General features: G+C 42.8%; 2 protein-coding genes across 2 annotated transcripts; both read left to right on the top strand.

Moving 5' to 3' along the window:
- The first annotated feature begins 818 nt into the window (after positions 1 to 818).
- LOC123409091 lies at positions 819 to 5,924 on the top strand. Its single transcript, XM_045102078.1, has 7 exons — positions 819 to 1,198; positions 2,354 to 2,411; positions 2,966 to 3,046; positions 3,151 to 3,186; positions 3,976 to 4,215; positions 4,294 to 4,432; positions 5,084 to 5,924. Exons 1-7 carry the CDS (start codon positions 1,020 to 1,022, stop codon positions 5,563 to 5,565), a joined length of 1,215 nt encoding a protein of 404 aa, XP_044958013.1. The 5' UTR covers positions 819 to 1,019; the 3' UTR covers positions 5,566 to 5,924.
- Positions 5,925 to 9,814: 3,890 nt separating this feature from the next.
- On the top strand, positions 9,815 to 10,519 carry LOC123410773. Its single transcript, XM_045103713.1, has one exon. The coding sequence runs from the start codon at positions 9,987 to 9,989 to the stop codon at positions 10,275 to 10,277; it is 291 nt and encodes a 96-aa protein (XP_044959648.1). The 5' UTR covers positions 9,815 to 9,986; the 3' UTR covers positions 10,278 to 10,519.
- The last annotated feature ends 5,994 nt before the right edge of the window (positions 10,520 to 16,513 follow it).

The raw sequence follows: 16,513 nt of genomic DNA, 5'->3' as shown, positions 1-16,513 counted from the left end.
AGTAGTATGTGTCCAGTCCCTCTCTCTCTCGTGTTCTTGAGATGTCCCGATCTTGATGTATCACGGGCTTTATTAATATAGTTGGATCATATGGTATTTTTTCCTTGCTATCTTGTTATGATGAATTGAATCTTTTCCTTTGAGATATCGTTATGATGGATTGAATATTAGATTTTAGAACACTTGATGTATGCCTTGAATGTGGATATACGTGGTGACAATGGGGTATTCTATTGATTCAGTTGATATATGTTATGACATCAACTTGCGAATTGTCATGATCTTGAGAATCTATACATAGGGATTGATTGTACGTTTTCATAGTAGTTTTTCCGATAGAAATCTTAGGATACTATTTAAAGTTCTTTGTGTTGTATTGAATATGGTAAATCTAAAATTGTTTGATACATGTCGTCCACGAATACTTGAGATAATATTAAAGTATCTATACGTGCACATGCTACATACGCTTCCCACGAATACTTGAGATAATATTAAAGTATTGTATCTTGAAGTAGATGACATTAAGGTTGATTGATACGTTGTTGGTTCGTAAAACATAGGCCCATTCAAGTAGGCGGTCCTACATGAAGCATGATTGGATTGTACTGTATTTCTATACGTACACACGCCACGTACGTTTTCCTCATCTTTATCCTAGGAGCCGCGTAGGATAGCTTTGACCCATCACCACTAAAATCATTTCTTTAATAAATGCGCTGACGAGAAACCCAATCCCGTGCCCGTGCAGAAACCGCAAAAAAAGGAGGCGCACAAGTTCACGGAACACACAAAAAAGAAAGAAATAATCAAATCCGCGACGAACCAGACGCCAAAGCGACCCATCTCCTCCATCTCCATCTTCTGTTCCCGTCCCCGTCTCCGCTACTCCCCTCCCCCTTGCGAGCGAGACAGCAGCGCAAACCCTCGCCCCCCCACCTGCCGCCGCCCCCGATTCTCCGCCCAGGTCCGTCCGGGCTTCCTCGCCGGAGGGTGGGAGGGAGGCGCGGCGTCCGGCCATGTGGCCCGGCTGCGGCGGCCGCTTCTACTGGGCGCCCGCGCCGCCGTCGGGGGCGAGGGGCGTCGTGGTCGTGTTCGCGTGGGTGTGGAGCGACGAGGCGCAGCTGCGCCCGTTCGTCGAGCTCTACGCCTCGCTCGGCTGGCGCTGCCTCGTCTGTCACCCCGACCTCGTATCGCTGTGAGTGGCGGCGCTACTTCTCCTTTCCCCCCCTCGCTCGCTCCCTGCCACTTGTTGCTTGTGCTAGCTGTTTGATTCGGGAGATCTGTTGCTCGTCTGTGCTTGTAGTGTAGAAGTGGCCGATTGCAGCTCTACGGCCTCGTGGAGTGTAATCATAGATGTGGCTAGGTTTAATTTTAGAGATTCTGACATTGGTCACTGATTTTGTAGCTGCGATTAGGTTTAGTTTGAGATTGCTCGCTAATTTTGCGTCTGCCTGAATCGTCAGGGACTACGCTTTATCCATTAGGTTTAGCTTGTCATGAAATTTTCTCTGGTGTTCAGCTAATTGATGAGTGGTGTTCGATCTGCCGCTCCTTTCATCACTGCGTGTTGCTTCTCTTAGTTCGAGAATCTCAATTTCTACTCTTGTATGTTCTGCATGGCTTATATTGTCGCTTTGTGCGCTTTTAGGTGAATATATCTACGTAGCTGCAGCATGCGAGTGGTTAGCGTCTTAGCGACCTTGCGTGTTCGGAGTTTGGTTAGGCTTTGAGATTTGGTAAAGCTATATTTATTGGACGATGATGGAAGGTTTTGCATGGTGGTTCCTGGATTTTTGCGCAATCGAGGTTGTGAAAAATTGAAGGAATCAATTTTGGGAAGTAAAATGAAACACACGAAGATTGAACCTTCTGAAACTAGTAGTATGTTGAACTAGCAAAAGGAGATAAAATAACGTGTGGATTGCTTCAGTATGTTAAGAATGTTCGGTACATCCACCCAGAGTTTTGTTGCCTAAACACAGTTTGTGCATCTGCAGGCTTGGTAGTCCTTTATGTAGTTTCTCCAGATACATCAGAGTATTTTTTTTTTGGATAACATTAGCAAATTAAGTGCATCAAATGAGATGTTGCTGAAGGCAGAGGGTCTTAATCAGCATCATTTGTTGCTGGTAGAGCTATAGGCTTCATTCAGCAGGGTATTTCACCTGAAATGACACGTGAGTGAGTAATATTGTAACACTAGCAATGGAGTTCCTTGCACTGTGCTTCATTTATCTTATACTTGAATGGTTATGGTGTAAACTTGCATATGGAGTCCTCTGCAGTCTGCACCCTTAGGTTACTATTTTTTACACCTGATGGCACTATACTGATTCTTTTCTTCTTCCAGGTATCTCTCTGAGAAAGCAGCAACATTGGCATGTGGTGTTATTAGTGAGCTCGCAAAGGTGGGAATTTTTTCTTGGTTGTTGTACTCCACAAATACCATGTTGTATAGAGCATTGACATGTTCAAATGAAGAAAATAATAAATAATCATATTCCTGGTTGTTTTAGACAATGATCATACTGTATCTAGCCTACTCCAGCACTGACACTATTTTGTAATACACATCGGACTGTTTCTCGTTGGCCCGTTAATCATCAAAATGATTTATATACAAAAATGTTTTTCGTTGGCTCCTTAATCATCCAAATGATTTATATACAAAAAATATATAGACGTAAGAACCCCTGGTAGAACACACTAATTTAGAGTTTGTACCTTCATCCTTTCCCATTTATTTTATAGTTTCCGTCCAAGTGGTAACCGTTGCATAATCTTGCTGATTTAGAGTCTGAGATATTTGCATGTTGACATATTATAATCTTTCTGTATTGTTTACAAGAATGCATATAAGCTGGCATGGAATGGGACTTCTATTTACTGTCTTTCTACTTGGTTGCAGTTCAACTATTTATATAATTCTTGCTTTTAACTATGTAAAATGCTGGTGTTTCAGGAATTGAAAGTAAAGCCATTGCCAACTGTGCTTGCTTCTTTTTCTGGTGGCTCAAAGGGATGCATGTACAAGGTTATTCAGGTGCATGCTTGCTCGGTTCATCCTTTTGCCACCTCATCCTACCTATCATCTATTTGCCTTTCCCCTTTCACAGTTTAAATGACTGAATTTGGTTGGTCTCACAGTTACTAGACGGAAGATGTGAAGGAGATGCAATGATGGTATGCTATTTCCATCTTTTCTGTTCTCCTGAAGTTTACATATACATTTCTCTTCGTTACAGGGATAATGGGAACCTATTTAAAAACCATATCTATGTCAATTGTGAAATGTATATACTATTGAAGTGTATATGTGGATTGCGTTGGCTAGTGCATGAATCTTAACATGACATCGTAGCTAAGATCTTGAGTTCAAGTCCTGGCTTTTGAAACTTATCAAAACATTGCTGTGCCCCCCCTTTGTGTTCACATATAGGCCTCTTGAGCCATACCTCCGACTCTATCCACTTGTTGACTTCCCGCGTCACACGTGAGAGGGGGTGTTGAAGTGTATATGTGGATTGCCTAGCCCTTTCCATCAGTTCGGACTTTTGGTTGCGTTGGCCAGTGCATGAAGCTTAACATATACTCCCTCCGTCTGGAATTACTTGTCGCAAAAATTGATAAAATTGGATGTATCTAAAACCAAAATACATCTAGATACATTCATTCTTATGACAAGTATTTCCGGACGGAGGAATACTAGTTTTTTTTTCTTCCATTTATATGTACAGTGTAGTAATTTTTGCTCATTCTGTTCTACATTATTGTCATTATGTTCTGACTGGGCATATTTTCAGTTGCATATATTCGATCACTTGAACATACTTGAAATCTCTCTTCATCATTTTATGTTTAAGTCCTCATTTTCTTTGTCATTGCCATCATGTTTTGACTTGGCATATTATCAGTTGAGGTTTTGTTGGCAAACATGTTAAACATTATTGATGTAAATTTTCCATTATGTAGAAGGACTATCGGTTAGTTAGAAACTGTATCTCTGGGCAAATTTATGACTCTGGCCCAGTGGATTTTGTGAGCGACATGGGCACACAGTTTCTCCAAAATCCTGTGATTGGCAGTTCATCTCAACCTTCCATGCTACGTTCCTTGATGGCAAAGGCTCTGGCATCTGGAATGGATACTCTCTTCCCAAGCAGAATTGAAGCTCAGCGTGCAGAATATTGGCACACGCTATACTCATCAGCAGTAAGTCTGGTTTGCCTTTGTGATTTTTGCAAATCATCTTCACTAGCCACACCAAATATTTATTAACTGTTCATCCAGGGGTTGGGTTCAGTTCTTATATTTTGCTCGGAAGGCGATGATCTTGTTCCATGCCATGTTGTCTGCGGTTTCGCCAGGCGTTTGGTCGAACTAGGCACAGATGTGAAAGTAATCAAGTGGAGCGATTCCCCTCATATTGGTACACCTCCATTTATCCTCAATGCCTGGTTTTATTAGATGGGATTACTGAGTACTAACTTAAAAATGTGAAATATATTATTAGAAACATGTTTTTGCACAATGTTCATCATGGTGGTTTCGATTCCAAGACCTTGGATTAATATCATATTTGGATTTGTTAATTGCAGTAAGATTGTTTGACGGATATGAAAACAGCTTCATGTCCATACATTCAGGTCCTACAGACCTAATCACAGTAGAAGATAATGAATTAAGCATGTGCATTATCTTGCCTAACAATATTTACCATCCATTTTAGAATTTCTAATTTATCGAAGAAGACAATACTAAGCTCAAGTTTTTGGTCTCTGACTATTTGAATGTTTATATCCTTATCATTAGGGCGAATACAGTATATCTCAGAATTTAATATTGCAAAGCTTCATATAGCCTATAGCTCCGTACGGAAGTACTTGTCGGAGAAATGGATGTATCTAGAACTAAAATACGTCTAGATGCATCCATTTCTCCGACAAGTATTTCCGGACGGAGGGAGCATTTGTCTATTTATGTTAAGTTCCATCTACTTAAATCCTTGATATCTTCTCTGCTGGGAGTCATCATTGCTGATTTCATTCACAACCAAATAACTTGTCTTTATATCCTTCAGGCCATTACAAGTTGCATGAAGCGGAATACAGAACTGCTGTAGATGATATATTGAAGAAAGCTCTTGTCACCTTCTGCCACAGAAGCCAGCTGAAGGGCACTAGTGCTGCATGGAATCAGGAGTACAAGATAGCGCACTGTGTGTGTAATCTACACAATGTGGCCGCCAATTCAAATGAGAGCCTGAGAAGGGTAGCCAACAGTCCGAGCGATCATTTCTTCTTGCCAAGTTCAAAGGACCATCATGATTCTAGGGAACCAGATTCTCTGATTGAGGAGCAGAAACGGTCACTACCCTATCCAGCCAGGATGGAGCCTCAAGGAGTCCTTGGCCAAATTATGTTTGATGTTTGTGTTCCGAAAAATGTTGAAGGATGGGACATCAAGCCAACAGTGTCTCCGAATGGACGACCAACATTGGCTTCTGCACGGCAACTGGGTCCTTTCAATCCTATCAAGTACCTCCGCCGTTCAAGACTATAGTTTGTTTGCTGCAAAGAAGAATTTTGTGTATATAATGGAGGCAATATGTTAAATACCGATTATGAGCAAGCTTTCACCTATGTAAGTTCCCTCAATATTTGACTTATTTCCTGTTTCTTTTTTATGCCTTTTGGCGAGAGGATGTACATATCCTATGTATATTTTACTGGTGTATGTTAGAAGGGAGTTGACATAGGTTCTAGTATAAGCTGTTAAGGTGTACTAACAATATAGGGATTGGACTGCATTATTATTGCCTTGTAATTTTTTATTTCATGTCTAGCATGACCTAAGCTAACTATTGGGAGAACTTTTGTCCAGCCAACCTTTGCTGCTGTGTAGCGTTTCACTGTACCGTACGAACTTTGTGTTCTATTCTACTACTTCGGATGTTCCTTTCATATGTTTGACTCGGAATTCATGTTTAGTGTTGTGGTCCTGCTTCACCATGGATAGCTTACTGATGACACTTCCGTATCCGTATTGTCGGTCCATGACATGATCTTGAAGATAATTTTGCTATTTTAAGAGTTCGTAAAGCTTCTCTCGGCCCTTCCTCACTCTTATTCTTCTCTTCTGGATGTGCATTGAGCAATTTTCCACAACTTCCTTGACCTTTTTTTAGCTGAACTTTCTTGACCCTTGAGATCTCGTGGTATTGACTATTGAGTACTACTAATACTCTGACTGTCCGGTTTCCTGGAAATCAACCGACTCTTTAAGCTGAAGTTAGAGAAACTTAGGAGCATTTTTCTTGAGCTCTAGTTTTCTTCTGTGTCCTCTTTTTTAGGGATTCTTCTATATCTTTTGATAGCTGTGTTTTCCACCAAATTTTCAATGGAGTATGTCAGGTACCGTATCTACTTTAGAAAATCGAATTCTTTGGGAACATTCAAGCCTGGAAATTAGGCTGTGCAGGCAGAGCCTTTTTGACTTAGCTACATCGAGCATTTTTGTTGCATGTTCCTTGCTGGAAAAACTGAAAGAGATTTTTGACCACTCTGCATGTCCCAGAACAGTTGTCCAGATCGAGTATAAACTTTGGTATAAGTAACGCTGGCAGCACATGGGTGCTCAGTCTCGATCGTGCCCTGCCCGAAAGAGTCTAAATCTCTTCCAGCATGTACTTAGGTAACTCGAGTACTCGAAACAGTCTAAGTCTGATGTTTGAAGGAGGATTTCGTGTTATTCAACGAAGGTTTTTATGCGCTGTCTTTTGAATGAGATGTTCAAATGCACTAAGCTGCCCGATGTGTTCTTTGATGGGGTGCGGAATCGTGTCATTTGACCCATTTCGTCTTTTGACGAATAACAGAGGAGCCCTAGCTCATAGCTTAAATCTCAAGTAAAATCTTCAGTTCAGTTCTGAAATTTCAAATGCCACTCAAGTTCTGTCACATCAGTCTACCACCACTGTTTTCTTCCTCGGTAGGTACTATGATAAATCCTTATCTTTACGGCGACGAGTAACTGAATTAGTCTACCACGACAATTTTCTTCCTCTGTAAGTAAGGAAAAATGCTTATCTTTATAGTGACGAATAAGTAAGTTGCTGAATTAGTCTACATGTGTTTTATCATTTTGGCGATATGGCCTAGCTAGCCAGGCACCCATCACATCCTGCTATACCAGCATAAACAACTGACACTTTGCGCTGCAATCGCTGATCCACGAATGCCTCGGAAAGCCTAGCAAAAGAATACGATTCTTCGTTAATCAATGGGTTTTCGGCGTCCTTTCAAACAAAGAATCTTGGCGTTTTGAGGCTTCTGATGGATTGGTGCAATCACTTTTCTTAGACTACTCCCATCATCCTCCCTAATAACGTAAGATATTGTCCTACCACCACTAGGCCAGTGAATATTTTGTAGACGGGGGCTTAAAGGAAAAGCATACATAGATTCATGGAAGAACAAAGCGCAGATCACGATGACCTTGCAATATTAGTCCCAGGGGCAAATTGTGGTCGAAAATAGGCGCTGAAGATTAAATCCCTGTACGGAGTTCCTCCGCTCCACAACTCTGTTTCCGGTGCAGGCGGAGCTGTAGTTTATCGTAGAGCCCTTGTTTGCTCGCTCCGCAGATCCTGAGATTTTCGGGAGCTGGTGGACTGCCGAACAAGGTCTAAGTTCGAAAGAAGTGGTTTCAGGAAGAGCTGATACAGATGGCCTAGAGGAACTTCTTTTTTCTGTCTGTTTCCTGAATTCATAAGAATAATATGATTGCAAGCAAATTTTGGTCACTCAAAAAACGAAATCAGAAGATGGAGACATTAATATTTCAATATGTAACAAATAAAAGAGAATGTCTCCCGTGTCTAGCTTCTCTTGCGATGCAAGAGTATTACTAATCATGTATGCGTCCTCGATGTCTTGACGAGCTCTTGATATCATGTTGTCGTAAATATTTGGTTAGTTGATATCTTCTTGATACTTATCTATTACTTTTCATTATGCATATAATTCAGAACAGACAGACAATCACTATCTTCTCGGGGAAGACACGAGCCCTGAGCTATTTATGAATTTCTCATAACCTATCATTAGCAGCTTTATGGCCGGAGATAAGTGGATTGCCTAAAATATTTGAAGCTCCCAATCATTAAATTTAAAGTTTGGTCTCCAGCTGCCACCTATACCTCAGCTACGCTTCCAGCTTTTATGACATGGTTGGTTCAAAGCTATAACTTTGCTAAAAAGCCAAGTTTTGAGTAGTGAAGTGTGGCAACACATAACTATGACAACCAATCAAATACTCACCGGAAATTTCGGCGCGCCCATCTTTACACGTGATAATTTAGCTAGGAAACAAGCAACCTCTTTCTGTGGGCATTTTTTGAAACAAAAAAGAACCTAGAGCATCTCTAATAGACCTAAGGATAAACCATTTTTATGATGCGGAATTGTTCCGGACCGAACAGACCTCGCAAATAAAATTGTATCCTAGTATAGCCCAATTTTTTTTCTCCCATCCCGCCGAGTTCGTCTCCGGCCACGGCGTGCCTCGCCCACGCCTTGTCCCGACGCTTTCCGTTTCAGGCCACGCATGCAGTGGAGGAGCCATGCGCCGCCTGCCACAATCGCACGCTCCCTGGCGCGCTGCCCGTCCCCGATTTGAGCCCGATACTGCCCGCCGCCGAGCTTGCGTTCCCCGACGTGGCCGCGCGAGCTCCCCCACCCCTGCCCCGCTCTTCTCCGGTGCCGCCCCGCCCTGATTCGGGTCATCAATGGCCTGCTCCACCTTGCCCGTGGACGGTCTCGCCTCGGCAGTGGAGGTCGAACCGGCCGCAATTCGGACCGGCGGTGGCTTCTTCTGACGTGCGGCGATGTATTTTGCTGAGTTCTAGGTACATTCCGTCCAGTTCCGCGATGACGCGTCTGTTCCGACAAGGTTTGGCCGGTTTACGGGTTGAAATGTATATTGTCTTTGAAATTGTACATATAAGGTTTTCATGAATGAATTTATCGTGCCCTTTAAAAAGTTTAAGGACCGAACAAGTTTTACGAGGTCTGCTGTTTCTCTGATCAAATCTGTAAACACCTTATTTTTTTACGGGTTTGACCGGTTTAGGGGTCTCCTAGATATTCTCTTAGTTAGAGAACTATGTCGGTGTCCTTCTCCAAGAAAATATGCTCAATTAACTTTTTAAGTGTTGTAACAGGTAAGTACTTTCTTAAAACAAGTATAGGTAGACCCGAAAAGTCCCATTTTACATTACGTTTGAGGATTGAAAAGGATTTAGCCAAGCAAGTTTGAAGTGTTCAACTCTTATTTTTCAGATGTTTGTAGGGAATCCCAAAAGTGTGGCCAACGTCGAGGCATGCTTGCTACTCTCTCCGTTCCTAAATATAAGTCTTTCTAGACATTTCACTAGTGAACTACATACGGATGTATATATACATGTTTTAAAGTGTTGATTCATTCATTTTATTTTGTATGTAGTCCATTAGTGAAACTCTAAAAAGACTTATATTTAGGAACGGAGGGAGTATATTTTTGGCAAGTGTAATTTCGATTCGCAACATTTGATCATACAACCCCTTTGCTCCATACATTTCCAGATTAACAATGTGCCACTCGCCTAACCGTTCTCTAAAGAACAAACTTTTAAGCTACACCGCTGATTATTCCCTAGCCAAATCCCCACTACTGACCCACTCATTTCTTAAACCCCAAATCACCAAAGTGAAACACACCGTCAACGACAAGGCGCGTCCATGGGGTCGTGAAAAACGTGCGGTGAATGCGCCTCACCCTCACACTCCTCCGCCGTATATATAGGACGGACCCTGCATCGCCGCTCAACATCCTCATCGCCATCAGCTCACACTCGCACCCACCCAGAGTCCAGAGAGAAGCGGCAGCTAATCGACCAAGGGTAGCAGATCGTGCCCGGCTCCGGCGGGGATCGAGGAGGATCGATGGCGTTCATGCGGTACCGTGCGCTGCCGCAGGGGGAGGTGACGGCGGAGGAGTTCTGGGCGTGGCTGGGGCAGTTCGACGCGGACCATGACGGCCGGATCAGCCGGGACGAGCTGCAGCGCGCGCTGCGGAGCCTCAATCTGTGGTTCGCGTCGTGGAAGGCGCGGGAAGGGGTGCAGGCCGCGGACGCCAACCGCGACGGCGCCGTCGGCAGGGAGGAGGCCGGCAGGCTCTTCGCCTACGCGCAGAGGCAGCTCGGCGGCAAGATCACCCAGCTCGGATCCTACTGATCAGGCTGGGCACGAGTTGATCTGCTGCTGTAACTGTGATGGCGTGTGGAGTATGAGATTTTCTTTTTCCGTATGATGTGGAGTATGAGACGGATGTTTTGTGTTTTCGGAGTTCTTGGGGGCAACCATTGCAGTGGTTTCCCCAAGGGTTTCCTACTTTGTATTTTCGGCACTGTGAACTCTGTGGAGATTTGCAGATGTTGTTACAAATGATGGACGTTTCTCCAAGCTCTGTTGATTAATTTGCATTTCCTGTATTTCCTGTTACAAAGAGAGACAAATACAGTACGTCTGTGCATTTCCTATATAAAATATGAATAAGTACATCCTTTGATTTACCCTTTTCTTATGGTTGCTGTTCTTACGCGCTGATCCTTATGGTCTTAGCACAACGACTTTCGGACTGTCTATTATAATAAAGTTTGCCTCGCTCTGACGAGCGACGCGCCTTCGACTTACTTTAGTGTTTGTAGTCGTCTCTAGATGGTTTATAAATATGGCTATATTTTTTGTTATTTTCGTGTCCTTTGTACTGCCATGATGTTTGATGAATAGATCTAAAGTTTTTTTTTAAAAGAAATAAATCCTTTGCAAGATACTTTATTATTATTTTTCTAATACTTGCATAATGTGACCCTAAACTAAATATTAAGAAACCAGGACGAACTGAGATGAAGGTTTGAGAAGACCACTACTCTTGTTTTTTTTCCAGTTAAACGAGCACTATCCATCCAGACCCAATTCCTTAGTGTATCAGGGTTATTGACAACATTTCTAACCTGTGGTACCACTGATAATACTATATGATGCTCCGTGCGTTGCTGTGATAACGTTTTAAAAATGCATAAATAGTTCCTAATAAATAACCAAATCTAATGAAAAGAAATTATAAGCTTAAAATAAAAAATGATATAAAATAGGTTTAAAAAGTTATAGCTAAAAATGTTTTTTAAACAAAAATTTAAAGGATGACTAATATGTATTTATGATTGTAGTATTACATGCATAGACTAATGAAAAAAATATTTTGTAATTTAAGTGCATGTCTTGCTTATGAGACAAACTTAAATGCATGGCTTAGTGAGAGGGAGGATTTAAGTGCCTGATTTAGTAAGGACAATGAGGTGGACACTTTGCATGTTGAGAGAATTGGGATGAAGTGTTACATGCATGGACTAATGCAAAAAATTGCAATTATAACTTAAATGCATGACTTAATGAGGAAGAGACTTAAATGCATGACTTAGTGAGGACGGTACGGTGGCCACTTTACATGTTGAGAGAATTGAGATGAACTTTTTAAGAATATAGGATTTAGCGGGGTAAAATGACTCATGCTAAGAATGGAATAAAAACGTTTGATCTATTCATCATGTCATGGTAGTACAAAGAACACAGAAATAATAAAAATTACATTAATATCCATAGGTCACCTAACGACGACTACAAGCACTGAACCGAGTTGAAGACGTCCATTCGTCATCGCCCCTCTATCACTGGAGCCAAGCCAAACTTGTTGTAGTAGGTAGTCGAAAAGTCTTCGTGCTAAAGCCCCACGGAACCAGAACAACAACCGTCACCGATGATGATAAATATAAACCGAAAGGATCCAACCTTTAGACACACGAATGATGACTCGATCTAGGCAGATCCACCGAGGACCAACACCGACTGAATCTCATGAGATCCACATGAGACACACCTCCACACACTCTATGAAGATACTAGATGCATCACCAGAATGGGGTCTAGGCAATGGTAATCTTATTCCATCTTCAGAAAACTATCACCGTCTCGTCTTCATGAACAAGAGACACACCCTAAATGAACTCACAAAAACACATAAAAATGGAATAAGATCCCTCCCGTTAGCAAGGGCCGGGATCAACCGTGCCTCCATGGCCATAGGGCCACCAGATACGAGGCAGACGACCGTCGACGCCGGTAAAAGGCAAAGGAACCCTAGTTTTCTTCTTAGAGAGGAGCTAGTGGTTGCGTCCAACTAACCAGGCAATGTCACAAACGTTGACGTGTAGGTGATGCTCAATCTATTGGAAATATGCCCTAGAGGCAATAAAAAAATAGTTATTATTATATTTCCTTGTTCAAGATAATCGTTTATTATAAAATGCTAGAATTGTATTGAATGGAAACTCACATACATGTGTGGATACATAGACAACACTTTGTCCCTAGTAAGCCTCTTGTTGACAAGTTCATTGATCAAAGATGGTTAATGTTTCCTAGCCATAGACAAGTGTTGCCAATTGATAACGGGGTCACATCATTAGGAGAATGATGTGATGGACAAGACTCAAACTATGAACGTAGCATGTGATCGTGTCATTTTATTGCTATTGTTTTTCTGCATGTCAATTAATTATATGTTCCTATGACCATGAGATCATGTAGCTCACTGACACCGGAAGAATACCCGGTGTGTATCAAACGTCACAACGTAACTGGGTGACTATAAAGGTGCTCTACAGGTATCTCCAAAGGTGTCCGTTGAGTTAGCATGGATCAAGAGTGGGATTTGTCACTCCATATGACGGAGAGGTATCTCGGGGCCCACTCGGTAATACAACATCACAACAAGTCCTGCAAGCATTGTGACTAAAGAGTTAGCCACGAGATTTTATACTACAAAATGAGTAAAGAGACTTGCCAGTAACGATATTCAAATAGGTATAGAGATACCGGTGACTGAATCTCGAGCAAGTAACATAACGAAGGACGAAGGGAATGTTATACGTGATTAACTGAATCCTTGACATAGAGGTTCAACCGATAAATATCTTCGTAGACTATGAAGGATCCAATATGGACATCCAGGCCCCGCTATTGGTTATTGACCAGAGAGTGTCTCGGTCATATCTACATAGTTCTCGAACCCGCAAGGTCTGCACACTTAAGGTTCGGTGACGTTTCGGTATTATTGAGTTATGTATGTTGGTGATCGAAATTTGTTCGGAGTCCCGGATGAGATCCAGGACATCACGAGGAGCTCTGGAATGGTCCGGAGGTAAAAATTGATATATAGGAAAGTGCTATTTGGATTCGGGAGAAGTTCCGGGCATTTCCGGTAGTGTACCGGGAGTGACGAATGGGTTCTGGGGATCCACCGGGAGGGCCACCCACCTCGGGAGGGGGGGGGGGCACATGGGCCTAGGAGGAGGCGCATCAGCGCTTGGTGGGCTTGGGCGGCCATCCCCAAAGAGGCCCATGCGCGAAGGACCAAAGAGGAGGTGGAGGAGGAGTCCTCCCAAGGGAGTCCACATCCCTTGTGGGAGGAGGACTCTCCCCTTGGCTCGGCCGAACGTCTCCTCCTTGGAGGAGGGGCCAAGGCAGCCCATCTACCTCTTACTCCTATATATAGTGGAGGTTTTGAGGGCAACACACACCTGAAAAATCCACGTGATGCCCTCTCCTCCATAGATTGTCTCCATCGTCTAGATTAGTCCGACATAGCTTGGCGAAACCCTGCTGTATTAGTTCACCACCACCACCACCACACCGTCGTGCTGCTGGAGAACTCATCTACCTCTTGGCCCCTCTTGGTGGATCAAGAAGGCGGAGATCGTCATCGATATACACGTGTGCTGAACGCGGAGGAGCCGTTCGTTCGGTGCTAGATCGTGATTGGATCGCGGGATTTGGAATGCGAAGACGTTCGATTACATCAACGCTTCCCGCTTAGCGATCTACAAGGGTATGTGGATATGATCTCCCCTCTCGTAGATGGTCATCATCATGGATAGGCCTTTCGTGTGCGTAGGAAATTTTTTGTTTCCCATGCAAAGGTCCCCAACAGTGGTATCAGAGCTAGGTCTATGCGTAGATGAAATCTCGAGTAGAACATAAAGGAGTTTGTGGGTGTTGGTATTCAGATTGCTGCCCTCGTTAGTCTTTTCTTGATTCCGCGGTACTGTTGGATGAAGCGTCCCGGACCAACATTACACATACGCTTACGAGAGACCGGTTCCATCGACTGACATGCAACTTGTTGCATAAAGATGGCTGGCGGGTGTGTGTTTCTCCAACTTAATTGAATCGGATTTGACTGAGGCGGTCCTTGGAGAAGGTAAAATAGCAACTTGTGTATCACCGTTGTGGTTTTGCGTAAGTAAGATGCAATCATGCTAGATACCCATAGCAGCCACGTAAAACACGCAACAACAAATTAGGGGATGTCTAACTTGTTTTTGCAGGGTATGACGTGATATGATATGGAAAAAATACATGATATGATATATTTGATGTATGAGATGATAATGTTGTGATAGTTAAATATCGACTTGCATGTCTATGCTACGACAACCGGCAGGAGCCATAGGGTTGTATTTAATTATTTTGCGCTTGGTGATGCTTTGCTTTATCGCTAGTTCAGTAGATTTAGTAGCAATAACATAGTTAGAGCGGCAACCTCGATGGCAGAACAATGATGGAGATCATGATGTGGCGCCGATGACAATGGAGATCATGCCGATGCTTTCAAGATGGAGATCAGAAGCACAAGTTCATGGCCATGTCATGTCACATATGATTTGCATGTGATGTTAATCTTTTTATGTACCTTATTTTTCTTAGGATGACGGTAGCATTATAAGGTGATCCCTCACTAAAATTTCAAGATACAATTGTGTTCTCCCCGAGTGTGCACCGTTGCGACAGTTCATCGTTTTGAGACTCCACGTGATGATCAGGTGTGATAGACTCTACGTACACATACAACAGGTGCAAAACAATTGCACAAGAAGAACACTCGGGTTAAACTTGACGAGCCTAGCATGTACAGACATGGCCTGAGAACACAAGAGAACGAAAGGTCGAACATGAGTCATATAGTAGATATGGTCAATATAGATATGTTCATCATTGAAGCTAACTCAACTCACGTTACGATCGGGCTTGAGTTAGTGAATTTGGATCATCTCACACTCAGATGACTAGAGGGATGTCAATTTGAGTGGGAGTTTATTAGTAATATGATTAAACTAAACTCAATTATCTTGAACATAGTCTAAGAAATATTTGCAAATTTATGTTGTAGATCAATGGTTCGCGCAGTAGCAACCCTGAATTTTAATGCGTTCCTAGAGAAAGCTAAGCTAAAAGATGATGGAAGCAACTTTGTTGACTCGGCTCATAATCTGAGGCTTATCCTCACGGCTGCCCAAAGGCAATATGTCCTTGATGCGCCGCTAGGTGAAGCACCACCCCAACCGGCAATCCGAGACGTTATGAACGCATGGCAGTCGCATCAGGATGACTACTCATTAGTTCAATGTGCAGTTTTGTATGGCTTAAAACCGGGACTTCAAAGACATTTTGAACGTCATGGACCATATGAGATGTTCCAGGAGTTGAAGTTTATATTTGAGAAAAATGCCCGGATCGAGAGCTATGAAACCTCCGATAAGTTCTATGCTTGCAAAATGGAGGAGAACGGGTGTGTCACTGAACATGTGCTCAGAATGTCTGGGTACTCTAACCATTTGGCTGAGCTGGGAATTGCTATCCCGCCAGAGGCTATCACTGACAGAGTTCTTTAATCACTGCCACCTAGCTATAAAGGCTTTGTGTTGAACTACAACATGTAAGGGATGAATAAATCACTCGCCGAGCTGTTTGTTATGCTGAAAGTTGTTGAGTCAGAAATCTAGAAAGAACATCAAGTGTTGATGGTCAATAAGACCACCAGTTTCGAGAAAAACGGCAAGGGCAAGAAGGGTAACTCCAAGAAGAGTGACAAAGTTGTTTCCCCTCCGACGAAGAAACCCAAGGCTGGACCCAAGCCGAAAACTGAGTGTTATCATTACAAGGGGACTGATCACTAGAACCGGGACTACCCCAAGTATCTGGCCGATAAGAAGGCGGCCAACGCCAAACAAGGTATATTTGATATACATGTTATTCATGTGTACCCCACCAACTCTCATCGTAGTGCCTGGGTATTTGATATCAGTTCGGTTGCTCACATTTGTAACTCAAAGCAGGAACTGCTAAATAGACGAAGGTTGGCGAAGGACGAAGTGGTGATGCGCGTGGGAAATAGTTCCAAGGTTGATGCGATCGCCGTTGGCACGTTCTCACTTCAATTGCCGTAGGGATTAGTGATGAATCTAAATAATTGTTATTTAGTGCCCGCGTTAAGTATGAAAATTATATCTGGATCTTGTTTATTGCGAGACGGTTACTCATTTAAGTCAGAGAATAATAGTTGTTCTATTTAT

The sequence above is a fragment of the Hordeum vulgare genome, chromosome 7H (genome assembly GCF_904849725.1).
Source record: "Hordeum vulgare subsp. vulgare chromosome 7H, MorexV3_pseudomolecules_assembly, whole genome shotgun sequence".
Classification (NCBI taxonomy): domain Eukaryota; kingdom Viridiplantae; phylum Streptophyta; class Magnoliopsida; order Poales; family Poaceae; genus Hordeum; species Hordeum vulgare.
Note: the sequence above shows the minus strand (reverse complement) of the source record. Positions and strands in the feature narration are given on the sequence as shown.

Bases quoted from the DNA above. Each gene is read 5' to 3' on its own strand.
- LOC123409091 (XM_045102078.1), top strand. From the start codon at position 1,020: ATGTGGCCCGGCTGCGGCGGCCGCTTCTACTGGGCGCCCGCGCCGCCG. The intron at 3,047-3,150 runs GTGCATGCTTGC...TTGGTCTCACAG, and splicing joins GCATGTACAAGGTTATTCAG to TTACTAGACGGAAGATGTGA. The intron at 4,433-5,083 runs GTACACCTCCAT...TATATCCTTCAG, and splicing joins GAGCGATTCCCCTCATATTG to GCCATTACAAGTTGCATGAA.
- LOC123410773 (XM_045103713.1), top strand. From the start codon at position 9,987: ATGGCGTTCATGCGGTACCGTGCGCTGCCGCAGGGGGAGGTGACGGCG.